This window comes from Scyliorhinus canicula, chromosome 21, assembly GCF_902713615.1.
Source record: "Scyliorhinus canicula chromosome 21, sScyCan1.1, whole genome shotgun sequence".
NCBI classification, from domain to species: domain Eukaryota; kingdom Metazoa; phylum Chordata; class Chondrichthyes; order Carcharhiniformes; family Scyliorhinidae; genus Scyliorhinus; species Scyliorhinus canicula.
In genome coordinates, this window is record NC_052166.1 from 23,949,137 (window position 1) to 23,966,339 (window position 17,203).

Sequence of the window (17,203 nt, forward strand, 5' to 3'; positions counted from 1 at the left end):
TACCTACCCCAGCTACATGCAGGCACGAGTATTGGAAAGTGAGTCAGTCAGGCTGTTTCTCAACATGGCATTGACCGAGGCTCTTGCAATTCTTGCTTCTCAGGTCAGGTGTATGAAGAGAAGAAAACTGGGTGCATATGGAAGGAGAGGTTCAAATGGAATGGATAGAGTTGCATCATTGGGTTTTCCTGTGGATTATTTTAGTAAGGCTCAGCATGTCTCAGCTGTGGTTCAGCTTGTAGAACTCTTGCCTCTGAGATGCGAACGTTGTAGGTTGAGACTTGAGCACAATAATCTCAATGCAGTACGGGGGGAAGTGCTACAGTGTTGGTGGGGCAGTCTTTTGGATCAAATGCGAAATCAAGGCCCTTACTGTCCTCTAAGATGTATGTAAAAGACCCCATGGCATTAGTTTGAAAAAGAACAGGCATGCTCGCCCCAGTTTTTTGGAGCAGCTTGTGACAGAGCCTACTAGGGAACAGGCTATTCTGGATTTAGTGATGTGTAACGAGGCAGACTTAATTAGGGAACATAAGGTGAAGGAACCCTTAGGGAGCAGTGACCACAATTTGATAGAATTTACCCTGCAGTTTGAGAGGTAGAAGCTGGAGTCAGATGTAACGGTATTGCAATTAAATAAGAGTAACTACAAATCCATGAGGAAGGAGCTGGCCAGAGTTGATTGGAAAAGGAGTCTAGCAGGGAAGACAGTGGAACATCAATGGCAGGGGTTTTTGGGGGTTATTCGAGAGGCACAACAGAAATTCATCCCAAGGAGGAAGAAACCTGCTAAGGGGAGCACAAAGCATCCATGGCTGACGATGGAAATCAAGGACAGCATAAAAGCTAAAGAAAAAGCATACAAAATGGTGAGGATTAGTGGGAAGCCAGAGGATTGGGAAGCCTTTAAAAGTGAGCAGAGGGCAACTAAAAAAGCAATAAGGGGGGAGAAGATGAAGTATGAGTGCAAGCTAGCTAATAATATGAAGGAAGCTAGGAAGAGTTTTTTTCAATGTATAAAAGGCAAGAGAGAGGCAAAAATAGTCATTGGACCACTGGAAAATGTGGCTGGAGAAATAATAATAGGAAACAAAGAAAAGGCAGACGAACTGAATAGTTACTTTGCATCAGTCTTCACGGTGGAAGACTGTGGGATGCCGGAGCCCCAGGAGAAACAGGGGGCAGAGGTGAGTGCAGTGACCATTACTAAGGAGAAGGTTCTGGGGAAACTGAAAGGTCTGAAGGTGGATAAATCACCTGGACCGGATAGACTACACCCCAGGGTCCTAAAACAGATAGCTGAGGAGATAGTGGAGGCATTGGTGGCGATCTCTCAGGAATCACTGGAGGCAGGACATGTGCCAGAGGACTGGAAAGTGGCTAATGTAACACCGCTGTTTAAGAAGGGAGGGAGGCAGAAGACGGGAAATTATAGGCTGGTTAGCTTGACATCGGTCATTGGTAATATTTTAGAGTCCATTATTAAAGATGAGATCGCGGAGTACTTGGAAGTGCATGATAAAATAGGACTGAGTCAGCACAGCTTCGTGAAGGGGAGGTCATGTCTGACAAATCTGTTAGAGTTCTTTGAGGAAGTAACAAGGAAGTTAGACAAAGGAGAACCAGTGGATGTGATTTATTTAGATTTCCAGAAGGCCTTTGACAAAGTGCCGCATAGGAAACTGTTAAATAAGTTAAGATCCCATGGTGTTAAGGGTAAGGTCCTGACATGGATAGAGGATTGGCTGACTGGCAGAAGACAGAGAGTGGGGATAAAGGGGTCTTTTTCAGGATGGCAGCCGGTGACCAGTGGTGTACCTCAGGGGTCGGTGCTGGGACCACAACTTTTCACAATATACATTAATGATCTGGAGGAAGGAACTGAAGGCACTGTTGCTAAGTTTTCTGATGATACAAAGATCTGTAGAGGGGCAGGTAGTAAAGAGGAAGCAGGCGGGCTTCAGAAGGACTTGGACAGGCTAGGAGAGTGGGAAAAGAAGTGGTAGATGAAATGAAATGTGGAAAATTGTGAGATTATGCACTTTGGAAGGGGAAATGGAGGCATAGACTATTTTCTAAATGGGAAGATGCTTAGTTTAATCAGGAGCACAAAGGGACTTGAGAGTCCTTGTTCATGATTGTCTTAAGGTTAACGTGCAGGTTCAGTCGGCAGTTAGGAAGGCAAATTCAATGTTGCCATTCATGTCGAGAGGGCTAGAATACAAGACCAGGGATGTACTTCTGAGGCTGTATAAGGCTCTGGTCAGATCCCATTTGGAATATTGTGAGCAGTTTTGGGCCGTGTATCTAAGGAAAGGGTCCAGAGGAGGTTCACAAGAATGATCCCTAGAATGACAAACTAGTTGTATGAAGAATGGTTGAAGACTCTGGGTCAGTACTCATTGGAGTTTAGAAGGATGAGGGGGGATCTTATTGAAACTTACAAGATACTGCATGGTCTGGATAGAGTGGATCTGGAGAGAATGTTTCCACTTGTAGGAAAAACTAGAACCAGGGGACATAATCTCAGGCTAAAGGGATAGAATAGAATTTATCGTGCGGAAGGAGGCCATTCAGCCCATCGAGTCTGCACCGGCTCTTGGAAAGAGCACCCTACCCAAGGTCAACACCTCCACCCTATCCCCATAACCCACTAAGGGCAATTTATCATGGCCAATCCACCTAACCTGCACATCTTTGGACTGTGGGAGGAAACCGGAGCACCCAGAGGAAACCCACGCACACACGGGGAGGATGTGCAGACTCCGCACAGGCAGTGACCCAAGCCGGAATCGAACCTCGGACCCTGGAGCTGTGAAGCAATAGTGCTATCCACAATGCTACCGTGCTACCCTTTAAAACAGAGATGAGGAGAAATTTCTTCAGCCAGAGGGGTGGTGAATCTATGGAACTCTTTGCTGCAGAAGGCTGAGGAGGCCAAATCACTGAGTGTCTTTAAAACAGAGATAGATAGGCTTTTGATCAATACGGGGATCAGGGGTTATGGGGACAAGCAGGAGAATGGGGATGAGACAATTCTCAGCCATGATCGAATGGCGGAGCAGACTCTATGGGCTGAGTGGCCTAATTCTGCTCCTATGTCTTATGGTCTTAGGAAACCCTGGCCAAAACTCATCCCTCAATCACCATCACAAATTCATAATCTCAGATCATTATAACATTGCTTTTGTCGGTGCTTGCTGTGCGCAAATTGACTGACATGTTTCCTACATCACAACAGTGACTATGCTTCAAATGTAATTCATTGGCTTTTAAGCACACTGGGTTGTTCTGTGGTTATGAGGGGAGATATTGTTAGATTCTCAAAGCGCCTTAAAGAGCAAAGATATGGAGGTGTCACACACTTGGATTTATTACAAACACGGTGAGAGGTTTATTCGGAGATGTTACTCACACAATCTGAAATGGAGAACTGGAAGCCTGTGCAAATACTCTGATGGCATCACTACAGATCATGTGACATTCCACCAGCAGGAATGCATCCTCTGATGTATAACACCCCTCCCCCTTTACTTCTTTCATGCAACAACGACTTTCTTAACATTTTTACAATAGATCCATGTTGTGTTGGATTGTTTCCCTGATCATGAAGATACACATAGAACACAAATATATGATTGCTATAAGTATTTATTCTTGACACGCTTGATGGTAACCGTGCATTTCTATGTACAACCAATTCTGTTCACATTACTGTGAAACGAAGGAGGGAGATGACTGTCCCCTTGTCCGTTCTAATATCAATTGCCTGCATCTCGCCTATCCCCCGATTGATATATGTCTGTATGGGTGACTGGTTCCACCTGCTGTCAGGAGGTCATAGCCACCCCTACATATGTTGGTCAGTGGCTATCAACACTGGTGCTGTTATATACAAATATGTACATTGGTGCAACTGTGTACAATTATGCATAGATATGCCTATGTGCATATCAGCACAATCCACTTATACATTATGTGTATACATATATACAACCTAACAAGACAATCTCCCAGGTGGATGTCCATTCCTTTTGTGTTGCACTTGACGTTCTGGAATTTGGCTTCTCAAGACCTTGGAAGTGTCTTCCAGTTCCTTCAATAAGTGGTTCTTCCTGGGAAGTTACTTCAGTGTCTGTCTATACGTATTGGAAAGTCCTCAGAAACAAAATCTGAACTTCCCTCTCTGTTGGGTCTCTGTTCAGAAGTGTCACCGTTTAGAATTTCCAAGGGAAATACTTCTTGAGATGATTTCACTTTGTGAAGCTGGTAGCTGGTCAGTACGACATCGCCAAACTCTTTCATCATCCCATCTATATGAAATATGATATTTGACCTGTTTTTGCTAGGATGACAACAGGTACCCATTTCTCATTGGAAGTGTTGCTCCTTGTGATCACTCCTTGAATGAATACTTGCCTTTTGGAGTTTTGTTCCCTCCTAGCAATCTGTGCTTCTTGTTGTCGTTTGACAATCTCTGAAGTGTCAAGTGGCATCAACCAAGCAAACTGTGTTCTCAGTTTCCTTTTGAACAGCAATATTGCTGGTGGACTCTGTGTCGTTGCATGTGTGGTGTTCCGATAAGACATTCAGAATTTGTTCACTCTTCTTGCCAAAGTACCTTGGTCCTTTGATGCCTTGGTGAAATGTTTAAGTGATTGTAAAAATCGTTCTGCCAATCCATTTGTTGCAGGATGGTTTGGGACTGACTTTTTGTGCTGTATAGCGTTGTCTCCTAAGTAGTCTTCAAACTCTTTTGAAGTGAACTGAGTCCCATTGTCACTTACAACCTGCTCCGGTGTACTAAATCATGCAAATATTTCATCCAACTTCTCAATAGTTTGTCTGTCATCGTGGGTTTCATAATCACTACTTCCAGACATTTAGAGTATGCATTCACAATCATTAAGGAACATGTGTCCCTCCATTGGACCAGCGTAGTCCATGTGTATTCTCTATCATGGCTGCGTCGCCCATTCCCACGGATGTAATGGTGGCGGTGGAGTGTTTCTTAGTTTCGCACAGGACGGGGCAGCACGGTGGCACAGTGGTTAGCATTGCTGCCTATGGCGCTGAGGACCTGGGTTCGAATCCCGGCCCTGGGTCACTGTCTGAGGAGTTTGCACATTCTCCCCGTGTCTGCGTGGGTTTCGCCCCCACAGCCCAAAGATGTGCAGGTTAGGTGGATTGGCCACGTTAAATTGCCCCTTAATTGGAAGAAAATAATTGGGTAATCTAAATTTTTTAAAAAAAGTTTCGCACAGGACTGACATTGCTCCACTTTTCTTCTCTTTGAGCATCTAATCCTGGCCACCAAAAATAACTGTGTGCCAGTTCCTTCATCCTCACCACGCCAGGAGTTTTTTTTTCAATGATAGTCGACAAAGTTTCATGGTCAACATCAGACTTTTCATTGCAGATTTTTATTGAATTCAAATTTCACCATCTGTGATGGTGAAGTTCGAATCTGGGTCCCCAGAGGATTACCCTGGGTCTCTGGATGTGCCGTATCCCATGAACGAATTTTTAAAAAAAAGGAAAATTCCTGATTTGAGCTCCCGGCAGGTGAGCTTCAGTAATGGGAATGTGCTTAAATCCTCTATAAACATATCAAGTGACAATTAACAGTGGAATCCGGCGTGTTGTCCGCCATGTTTCAATTTGCATGGTTAAGGAGTGATACTCGCGTCTGGGTACCGCCAGAGGAGACCAGTCCCTATTCTCCGATGGCGGGAACACTTGGGTTCCAGAATGGAACTTCTTTTCTGGGTGAGAAATGTCTAAAAAAACCTAACTCCAGCTTTAACATCGATTCCAAGGGGACCCCTGATTCTGTAATTTCACTTAATGTCATAATTTTCAAGGGTTCAACCACAACTTTAAGTAAGGACTTACTGAACTTGTTCAAAGCCTGTCATTTCCTTGTTCCCTATTATGAATTTCCCAGCCTCAGCCTCTAAGCACCAATTGCCACTTCCTTTTTAGAAACTTGCAAAAGCTTTTATTGTCTGTTTTTCTATTTCTTGCTGGATTTTTATCGTATTCTAATTTCTCCATTTATGTTTTTGTTTAATTTTTTGAATTAACCTATCTGCTTCACTAATGTCCTTCAGGGAAGGATATCTGCCATCCTTACGTGGTCTGGCCTACATGTGACTACAGACCCACAGCCATATGGTTGACTCTTAAAAGGACCTCTGAAAAAGCTTAACAATCCATTCAGTTCAAGGGCAATTAGAGATGGACAATAAATTCTGATCTTGCCAATGTCGCCCACGTCCCATGAATGAATAAAAAATAAATCCTCTGGTGTATCTCTAATCTTCAAAACAGTTCTTTCAATTTGAGAGAGGAGAAGGCTGAGAGGTGACTTAATAGAGACATATAAGATAGTCAGAGGGTTAGATAGGGTGGACAGTGAGAGTCTCTTTCCTCGGATGGTGATGACCAACATGAGGGGACATAGCTTTAAATTGAGGGGTGGTAGATGTCAGAGGCAGTTTCTTTACTCAGAGAGTAGTAGGGGTGTGGAACGCCCTGCCTGCAACAGTAGTAAACTCGCCAACTTTAAGGGCATTTAAGTGGTCACTGGATAGACATATGGATGAAAATGGAATAGTGTAGGTCAGATGGGCTTCAGATGGTTTCACAGGTCGGCGCAACATCGAGGGCCGAAGGGCCCGTACTGCGCTGTAATGTTCTATGTTCTATGATACCATTCTTAATTTGCTTAGTCTGCCACAGATGGTGCATCTTCTGTAGCATCTTTCTTTCTCAGCGGAACATATCTTTGATGAGAGTTATGAGTACCTCCTGGAATGTCTGCCACTCCTCTGCCATCTTCTCTTGTCTTCTGTTTTCCCGGTCCATGGTAGCCAACTATCTTCATACCTTGAAATTTCCTTTAGTTAAGTTTAAGGCATTAGTTTTGGGCCGTTTCTCACCTTCAAACTCAATTTGAAATCTATCATGGTATGATTGCTCTTGCCTATAAGATAAATTACAGTTAGATCATTAATGAATCCCGTCTCATTACACATTACAAGGTCTAACATTGCCTGTTCCCTGCTTGGGTCCAGAATATATTTAATGGCCCATAACTTCTGGTTCCCCAACTTCACGTTTAAGGGAACTCAAATGGTGCTCTGGGGAATCCCATCAAAGGGATTACTTGGCAATTGCTCAGAAGAGCTAACTCCCTCTGGATAATTGTGCTGGACCGGGAACCCAGAAGCGATTTAAATTGCTAACTTTGAATGGATCTGCCAGTTTTTCCCTGTTAATTACTCTGAAAGAGGAAAAAAAGTCACTTCTAACTCCAGAGTAACTATGTAAAAAAACCCAGACCCAGCCTCAGATGGGACAACCCCACACACACACACATGACTCCCATGGAACTCGCCACATTATGCCACTTCTTCCCCACCCTCCAGCCTCCAACTGCGAACCCATCTCCCTTTCCTTTTTTCCTATTTTCCAAAATGTCAAATTCCGTTGCGTATTCATTTTCCAGCCTTGGTACCTGTCGTGTTAAGCACGTTGAGATAACACGGGCTGCAACTGGATGCAGCTTTAACTCAAGTAGACTCCAGACCTTGAAGTTAGTTCAACTTGATTTATTGAACCTGTCACACAGTTAGCACAGTTCTCTGTGAGTTCGACTCTCTGCTAACCTAGATGTGATTTCTCTATCTAGACTGAACCAGACTAGCTGTTCTCCACGTGCTGTGATATGTACACTGGACTCACTCTGTAGATGTCCCTAGTAGAAAGAGGCGGAGTGTGAGTGCCTCGTGCCTTTTATAGTGGGAAACCACCTCCCAAGTGTTCAGCCTGCTGATTGGTTATGTCCTATTCCCTGTGCTCATTAGCTGCCATTAAGTACCTGTCTGCATATCATGATAGTCCCCTTGCAACGATATCACTGTAATGACCATGGTGTCATACCATTTATTTAAATTTGTGCTGTCAATTGATCCATCTTGTTACAAAGACATGCATGCATTCAGATAAGAATTTTAAATTCTATTTACCAATATTCTAGTTGTATGTGCTGGTGGGCGCTTGCATGTCCTGACCCATCCTGCGACACTCTGGCCATCATTATCCATATCACTACCCTTCTCTGGTGCCTTGTCCTTTCTTGTTGCACTCTTGAACACCTTGAAGCAGCAGTTTCAAACGTCAGACAAGATAAAAGTCCTTAAATTAATCAACAGTGTATTTTTCAAAGACTATGCTCTGGGGGGATTTCTGATGGGAAGTCTCTTCTCCGACAGATTTAGCTTCCTGAGCCCATTTATCCTGGATTTAAGGAGCTCACTTCATGTTGATTGAGTTGAGAAGTGCAGTGTCTTTTTACAGACCTTCAATGTCCATCACGTCCCCTTTCATTTGGAGACTCTGCCCTGATGCCAGCAGAATGGGCTGAGCAGGAGTGTCCCATCTCTTGTATTTCATGGGAGCTCTGCATTGTCTTTCCTCACAACCGCCATTCTAATTGGAATAATATTGGTTGCACTCTTTCTGCCTCTCAGACTATCTTTGAATTGAAAATGAAATGAAAAATGAAAATCGCTTATTGTCACGAGTAGACTTCAATGTAGTTACTGTGAAAAGCCCCTAGTCACCACATTCCAGCGCCTGTTTGGGGAGGCTGTTACGGGAATCGAACCGTGCTGCTGGCCTGCTTGGTCTGCTTTCAAAGCCAGCGATTTAGCCCAGTGTGCTAAACAGCCCCTCCATGCGCCCCTTCCATGAGCCCATGGAATTGAACCACCATGCATTTTTTTTCTAGGGCTGGTTCCATTATTTACAGTAGCACCAATGCAGGGTTAATACGCTTGAATTATTGTCCCTTGTATTAAGCATTTTATTCCAAAGGATGTTTAAATCAATAAAGTTAAAATACCATGGAAGCTGGAAATCTGAAATAAAACAGAACATGCTGGAAATGCTCAGCAGGTCTGGCAGTATTTGTAGAGGGAGAAGCAGAGGGTGGGATTTTCAACATCACCCCCTGCTGTGTGTGTTTCCCCATAGCAGAGGTGATCCACCATTGGCCGGCAGCAGAATCTTCTGGACATGCTGCTGTCAATGGCGCTTCCCGTTGTAGGCTGCTGGGAAACCCTTGGGAGGGGTTCACCGTTGGCGGGACCGGAAGATTCGCCGCTGTGAACAGCTGGAAAATTCCAGCCAGAGTTAGCGTTTCGGGTGCGTAGGCCTGTTCTGCATTCAACGCGTTCACTCTGCTTCTCTCTCCACAGCTGCTGCCAGACCTACTGAGCCTTTCCAACGCTTTCTGTTTTTATTCTGTTTCACTTCATGACTAACAAGTGAGGTTAGCAGCAGAAATATGAGCAACATGTTGGGGTCATGATGCACTTGGGAGAAGGCCATACTGGAGCTCGGCTTGAGATAAAACAGCAACTTGAGATCCGGTTGCCAAGACGGCTACATAAATCTAGCAACAATCGTATTTCCATTGTCTACATCATGCCTAACCTGTGGGGCAAATAATAGGTTGGCATTGTGAGCTGATTGAAATGTGGTCCAATCCATAGAATGTTGAAGAAAATTCCTTCGTTATCTTCCTGACCCAGATGGCTGTATGATTGAATCACACAAGTCTGGGTCATGCAGCTTAGCAGTACCATGACATGGCTTGTTTAAGCTTCTGTAGCAACGCCACAGACATGGTTATTGCTCGAGGAAGGTGTAGTTTGTGTATTGTCGAATAATGTAGGTAATACATAGATACATAGAACATACATAGAGGTTTATAAGATGATCAGGGGAATAGATAGAGCAGACAGTCAGAGACTTTTTCCCCGGGTGGAACAAACCATTACAAGGGGACATAAATTTAAGGTAAATGGTGGAAGATATAGGGGGGATGTCAGAGGTAGGTTCTTTACCCAGAGAGTAGTGGGGGCATGGAATGCACTGCCTGTGGAAGTAGTTGAGTCGGAAACGTTAGGGACCTTCAAGCGACTATTGGATAGGTACATGGATTAGGGTAGAATAATGGAGTGTAGATTAATTTCTTCTTAAGGGGCAGCACGGTAGCATTGTGGATAGCACAATTGCTTCGCAGCTCCAGGGTCCCAAGTTCGATTTCGACTTGGGTCACTGTCTGTGTGGAGTCTGCACATCCTCCCCGTGTGTGCGTGGGTTTCCTCCGGGTTCTCCGGTTTCCTCCCACAGTCCAAAGATGTGCAGGTTGGGTGGATTGGCCATGATAAATTGCCCTTAGTGTCCAAAATCCTATGATTAACCTAGGACTAAAGTTCGGCACAACATCGTGGGCCAAAGGGCCTGTTCTGTGCTGTATTTCTCTATAAAACTCTATACAGTGCAGAAGGAGGCCATTCGGCCCATCGAATCTACACTGACCCACTTAAGCCCTCACTTCCACCCTATCCCCATAACATAATAACCCCTCTTAATCATTTTGGACACTAAGGGCAATTTACCATGGCCAATCCACCTAAGCTGCACGTGTTTGGACTTTGAGAGGAAACCGGATCACCCGGAGGTTGAGATACGTATCAGCCTTGAGCAAAGTGCATGGCGGAAAAGGCTTGAGGCAGCTGACTGGTCAACGCATGTTCCTATCTTCCTAGAATCTCAAGAAGGAATCCTGTAATGGAAGGAAAATCCTTAATCGAAACCCAGCCATAAGTGGAAAATAAATATCAAATTGAAACCCTGATGAGGTATGGGAACTTTCATGGCTATGATCATAGAATCCTCTGACAGGAACATTCCAATTTAGGCCGGTCTCAGTCATCATAGAGTCCCTATTATGCAGAAGGAGGCCATTCGGCCCATTGAATCTGCACTAACCCTCTGAAAGAGCACCCTACCTAGGCCCAATCCCCCACCCTATCCCTGTAACCCCACCCTAGCAAAGCTGGATTCAACGGGAATTGGGGGAAAACTCTCCACTGATTGGAGTCATACCGAGCACAAAGGAGGATGGTTGTGGTTGTTGGAGGTCAGTCATCTGAGACCCAGGACATCATCACAGGAGTTCCTTGGGATAATGCCCTAGGCCCAATCATTTTCAGCTCCTTCATCAATCACTTTACCTCTACCATAATGCCAGAAATGGGGATGTTCACCTATGATGCACAATGCTCAGTAACATTCGCAGCTCTTAAAATACTGAAGCAGACTAGGTCCAAATGCAGCAAGACCTGGATAATATCTTGGATTGGGCTGACATGTAGCAAGTAACGTTTATGCCACATAAGTGCCAGGCAGTGACCATTTCCAACAAGGAAGGATCTATTCATCACACCTTGACATTCAATGGCATTACCATCACTGAATCCCCTACTGTAAGTATCTTGGGGGTTACCATTGACCAGAATCTAAAGTGGACTAGACATGTAAACACTGTGGCTACAAAATCAGGTCAGAGGCCGGGAATCCTGTGGCAAGTAACTCACTTCCTGACTCCCCAAAGCCTGTCCACCATCTACAAGGCACAAGTTAGGAGTGCGATAGAATACTGTTCAGTTGCCTGCATGAGAGCAGCTCCAACAACACTCAAGGAGCTCGACACCCTCCAGGACAAAACAGCCCAATTGATTCGCACTCCAATCCACAAACATTCAATCCCGCCACGACTGACAAACAGTGGCAGCAGTGTTTACCATTGTTTACCAAGATGCACGACAGGAACTTAGCAAGGCTCCTTAGGCAGCACCTTCCAAATCTACGACCACTCCCATCTAGAAGGACAAGAGCAGTAGATATCTGGGGACACCACCACCTGGAGGTTCCCCTCCAAGTCATTCACCATCTTGAATTGGAAATATATCGCTGTTTTTTCACTGTTGCTGGGTCAGAACCCTGGAACTCCCTCCTTAACGGGATTGCTGATGTACCAGAACTGCAGCGGTTCAAGATGGCGGCTCACGGCCACTTTCCCGAGGACAACAAGAGATGGGCAATAAATGCAGGCCGAGCCTGCGACACCAGCATCCCCTAAATGAATTGAAGAAAATTGGTAGAGAGCATTGCATGCATGGAAGAGACCTCAATTCATGAGGCCTAAGTGTTCAACTTGGGTGTCCCATACTGTAATTCTGTAATCTTCGAGTTAAAGGAATGCTTACTTTTATTAACTGGTAAATAAAAATATCTCCGGTGGTTTCACAAAATTAAATATCCCTGGTATTTTGGTGAGGTATGTCAGCCATGCTGACCGATAAACTTGCTGAATTCCATGAAGCAGCATAATAATAAATCTTAATGTCCCCCAATGGGAGTTGATTGATGTGTCACCAATCAGATGACACCTCTGATAATGCAGCATTGTAAACCAATGGACCAGCTCAACTCCTGAGGTGTGGCGCATGAACCCAGAAATCTTCAGTCCAGAGTTGAGAGTGCTGACAACCAACCATTCCCCTGTATGACCTGCATAGCCTCCCAGTTAAGCAATTGTTCAATTTAAAAATACTTATCCTTATTTTCAAATCCCTCTATGGTGGGATAGTGATATTGTCACTGGACTAGTGGTCCAGAGACCCAGGGTAATGCTCTGGGGACCCAGGTTTGAATCCCACATTGGCAGATGGTGGAATTTAGGGATGGCACAGTGGGGCACAGTGGTTAGCTCTGCTGCCTCACTGCGCCAGGGACCGGGGTTTGATTCCAGCCTTGGTTGACTGTGTGGAGTTGGCACGTTCTTCCCGTGTGTGCGTGGGTTTCCTCCAGGTAACGTGGTTTCCTCCCAAAGCCCAAAGATGTGCAGAGTAGGTGGGTTGGCCAGGCTAAATTGACCCTTTATGTCCAAAGGTACAGGGCAGGTTCTCTGCCCTGCCACACCAATTTTCTAATGCTGATGGGGGCGGTGTGCCCGCCACTGCCGGCGGATTCTCCGTCCCACCAGCTGGTCAATGGGATTTTCCATTTTTGGGCACCCCACGGCGCCAGGAAATCCGCTGGCGTGAAAGAGCTGCTAGCAAAATGGAGGATCCCGATGATGGAGAAACCAGCTGATGCAGATTAGATGGGATTACAGGGTTCACGGGATAGGGTTTGGGGCGTGGACCTAGGTAGGGTGTTCATTGGGAGGGTCGGTGCAGACTCAATGGGCTGAATGGCCTCCTTCTGCACTGTAGGAATTCTATGCCTGTCTCTGTAACTTCCTCCAGCCCCACAACCATCTGGGATATCTGTGCTCCTGCATTTTGGACCTTTTAAACATGCGTGATTTCAATTGCCCAATCATCAGTGGTCATGGCTTCAGCGACTGGTTCTTTGAGCTCAGGCATTCCTTTGGATGTCTCTCTGCCTGTCCAAGCACACTTTCCTCTATTAAGATGTGTCTTAAAACCTACCTCATTGACCAAGCTTTTTGTTACCTGCCTTAATATATTCTTATGTGGCGAGGTGCCAAACTGCGCTCCTGTGACACGTGTAGGGATGTTTTATTACATTTGTTTGTTTATTGTCACCTGTACCGAGGTACAGTGAAACAAATGTTTCTACGAGCAGCTCAAACAGATCATTAAGTACATGAAAAGAAAAGGAAATAAAAGAAAATACATAAGAGGGAGAATTACATTCGAAACATTTTCATAATGCAAGTAGTTGTGGTACTTCCAACTCGAACCAGGTTGCATTGGGACAGACTTGCAGTGAATTCTGCTTTCTTGATTGTAGATGGCACCATGGCCGGGATTCTCCCCTACCCGGCGGGGTGGGGGGTCCCAGCGTACTGGCGTGGCGAGAACCACTCCGGCGTCAGGCCTCCCCAAAGGAGCGGAATTCTCTGCACTTTTAGGGGCTTGGCCTGCGCCACAGTGGCTCCCGCTCCGCCGACCGGCGCCAGTGGCCTTTGGTGCCCCGCCGACCAGCGTCTGGGCTGGCCGAAAGGCCTTCGCCGGTCAACATGAGTCGGCGCATGCGCCGGAGCGTCAGCGGCCACTGACGTCACCCCGGCGCATGCGCGGTGGAGGGGGTCTCTTCCGCCTCCGCCATGGTGGAGGCCGTGGCCGGGGCAGAAGAAAAAGAGTGCCCCCACGGCACAGGCCCGCCCACCAATCGGTGGGCTCCAATCGCGGGCTAGGCCACCGTGGGGGTACCCCCTGGGGTCAGATCGCCCCGCACCCCCCCCAGGACCCCGGGTCCCACTCGCGCCGCCTGCTCCCGCTGGCACCAGAGGTGGTTTAAACCATGTCGGCGGGAGAGGCCTGACAGAGGCGGTACTTCGGCCCATCGCCCCCCCCCCCCCCCCCACAATCACATTTTCCTTGGAGAATAAGTATTGAAAAACAGGGATTTGTGATCATTGGTCCTCTTCCAACTCGGTCAAACCGTAGGAGAAAATGAAAGAAAAGAAGTCAGAGTATTATTTAGATTTATTGCTATGAAACAGCAAGTGAAAGAGCAATTAATTATTCCGAACTAATAATTTTTCCTTATCAATTAGCTGTAACTGTTCAAATATAGATAGGTATTGTACACTTTTAATAAAACTTTTTTACACTGCAGGCACAATGAATTGTGAACCTCCAGAGTAATAAACATTATGTTCAAACTTGTTGGTAAATTCCTCTGTCAGTCTATCACCTAATGCATGCAGGGCAGGTACAGATCTTTCCAAGATATCTGCGGGTAAGTGATATTGGGAACGGTTTGTGTGCAATGCATTCAGAGTTCAAAGTGACCCAGCGATTGATTATTAATTTATTGTCTGGTTTGACAAATATACTCAACATGTTATAGCAAGTCCGTCTTTTAAAAGAGACAGAAGTCTCCCTTATCGCCACCTTTTGATTTGTATCCCCGAAACTGGAATTTAAAGAAAACTAAAGGGCTTATGCCCAAAGTTGCATCGAACGTGTTGGGGAGAAATCAAAGTAATTCAAAGTAACTGATTGGATGAGACTGCTATTGAGCTTTCAAAGGGTGCAAAGGGGACGGAAGAGGAAAGGTAGTGGAGGATAAGGTGCTCCATGGTGCTGAGCATGACGAAAGGAGACCAAATAGGAAATAGTGGGAAAGCCCAAATGGAGGAAGGAAGATCACATAGGCTGACATATTTGGAGAAGAAAGGAAGGTTTATGGAGCATTGACTGTCCTTGTGTAGGTTTAACAGAGAGATAAGAAAGTCCGAGAGAGAAAAAGGGACAGTGGATTAGAAGATCATTTTAAACCATCATCATCCTCTAGTCCAGCAAATTTGTTTGTCCTCGATGCTGCCACTGAGCAGCTGAAATTAGTCCACTGTTCCAGCTCTGACGCCTCTCATCTTCGTGAGCGCAAGTGAAAGAGGAAGCAGGAGAAAATTCTACCCAATGTGTAATTTCTGCTGGACGTAACTCTCTCTGATTTCCCTCTCTAGGCTGTGGTACAAGCGCTGCGTTTGCACTTGGCCGCCTGTGTGACTTGGACGTGGGTCGTTCGCAGATCCTGGACCTGGAGGAAGCAACAAACATGGTGAGTCGGTGCGCTCCTCACATACACCAGCAAACAGACATCCGCCGATGAGGTGCAATGTTTTGAGATGCCCTCAGAAAATGCTGGAAATGCTCGTCAGGTCAGGCAGCATCTGTTACGGGGGAAACTGAGTTAATGGCCGGGATTTTTCAGACAAGTCTGGGGTTCTGTGTCTCGGCCAAAAGTGGATTTGATCATACTTTGACGGTGACAGGATTCAGAGCCACATTTTTACTGACGAGAGCCAAATAAATGGCCGCCACCAGGGCTGTCATTCTGTTCAGTACAACGACAACCCCCTCCCCCACCAAGAGGGCTGACAGCTCAGCTGCCTCAGCAGTGCCACTGGTCATAGTGGTCAATATTGGGACTGCACTGGAGGAGGAAGATGCACCAATGGCTGTGTGCCCTCAGAGTTAGATTAAGGGAGTCTGCGGGTGCTGGATGCATTCAGGCAGGCCATTGCGAAGGGGGTGGGGGGCTGGCCACTGAAGGCACCGGGCACCAATGCCATCGGGGCACATATTTGAGGGGCAAAGAATGCCCAAAAGAGAGGCCCACTCATGGCACATGCGAGAGCTTAAACGGCTGCCTCCCCATGTGGCAGTGCCCCCCCCCCCCCCCCACCCCACTGTTGGTAAGATGTCAACCAATGTGGCAAGAGGCTCTTAATCGGCCACTGAAGTGGCTCAATTGGGTTCCAGGTGGAGGGGCTGTTTGCCATTGTTTCTACCACTGGCAGGAATGGCAAGGTGATGGGAAGGCATTGAGCACACCATCTGATACCTTCCATGTCCATTTTGCCAACTTTCCTTCCCCCAAGCCCATCACCAATGGCCCTTGAATGGCTTTTCATCAGAATTGGAAACGTTTAGAGATGTAACAGTTCTTAAGCAAAATCTGAGGTGAAAGTGAAGAAAAACCAAAAGGGAGGATCTGAGACGTGGTGGAAGGCAGTAATGATGAGGAAAGAAGGATGAGGAAAGAAGAAACAAGCGACATCACAAAAGATGTGATAGAGCCACTGTAAATAACAGCAAAACCATCATTCAGCACCCGCGTTCTGACAACATGCAAACAATGTTCACGAGCTGACATTGTTGAAGTCAGTGCTGAGTCTGTAATGTTGTAAAATGCCTTATTGAAAGATGGGATCAGTTCCTCGAGTTTTTGTTACGATTCACTGCTACAGTGCAGGAGGCTGAGCACACCAAGGGGTCAGAGTGTGAATGGGGCAGCGAATTAAAATAGTGAGTGACTAGAAGCTCATGATGGCAAAGAGGCCAATCGGTTTGTTTCAGGTTCCTCCAAAGTAGAGGAAACCAGCTTGTGAGCAACAAAAACAGCATATTAAATTCAAAGAAGCACAAGTAAATTGCTGTTTCGCCTGGAGTGTTTGTGGGCAGGCATTGAATTTCCTGCGCTGGCCTGGAAAGGTGCTGTGGGAAGTGGAGTGGGTGTTAAAGGTGATCCGTAGAATCCCTACAGTGCAGAAGGAGGTCATTCAGCCCATCGGGTCTGCACCGACCGTCTGAAAGAGTACCCTACTTTGGCGCACTCCCCTGCAACCCCACCTAACCTGCACATCTTTGGACACTCAGGGGCAATTTAGCATGGCCAATCCACCTAATCTGCACATCTTCCGACTGTGGGAGGAAGCCAGAGCAACCGAAGGAAACTTACGCAGTCACCCAAAGCTGGATTTGAACATGGGCCCTTGGTGCTGTGAGGCAGTAGTGCT

At 46.1% G+C, this 17,203-nt stretch overlaps 1 protein-coding gene across 1 annotated transcript in view; it reads left to right on the forward strand.

The window, feature by feature from the left end:
* LOC119955936 overlaps window positions 1-17,203 on the forward strand; it is an 84,578-nt gene that overhangs the window by 50,371 nt on the left and 17,004 nt on the right. Inside the window, exon 4 of the mRNA XM_038782594.1 lies at window positions 15,368-15,462. Within this exon, the coding sequence (XP_038638522.1) occupies window positions 15,368-15,462 (95 nt within the window). The remainder of the gene's footprint in view (window positions 1-15,367; window positions 15,463-17,203) is intronic.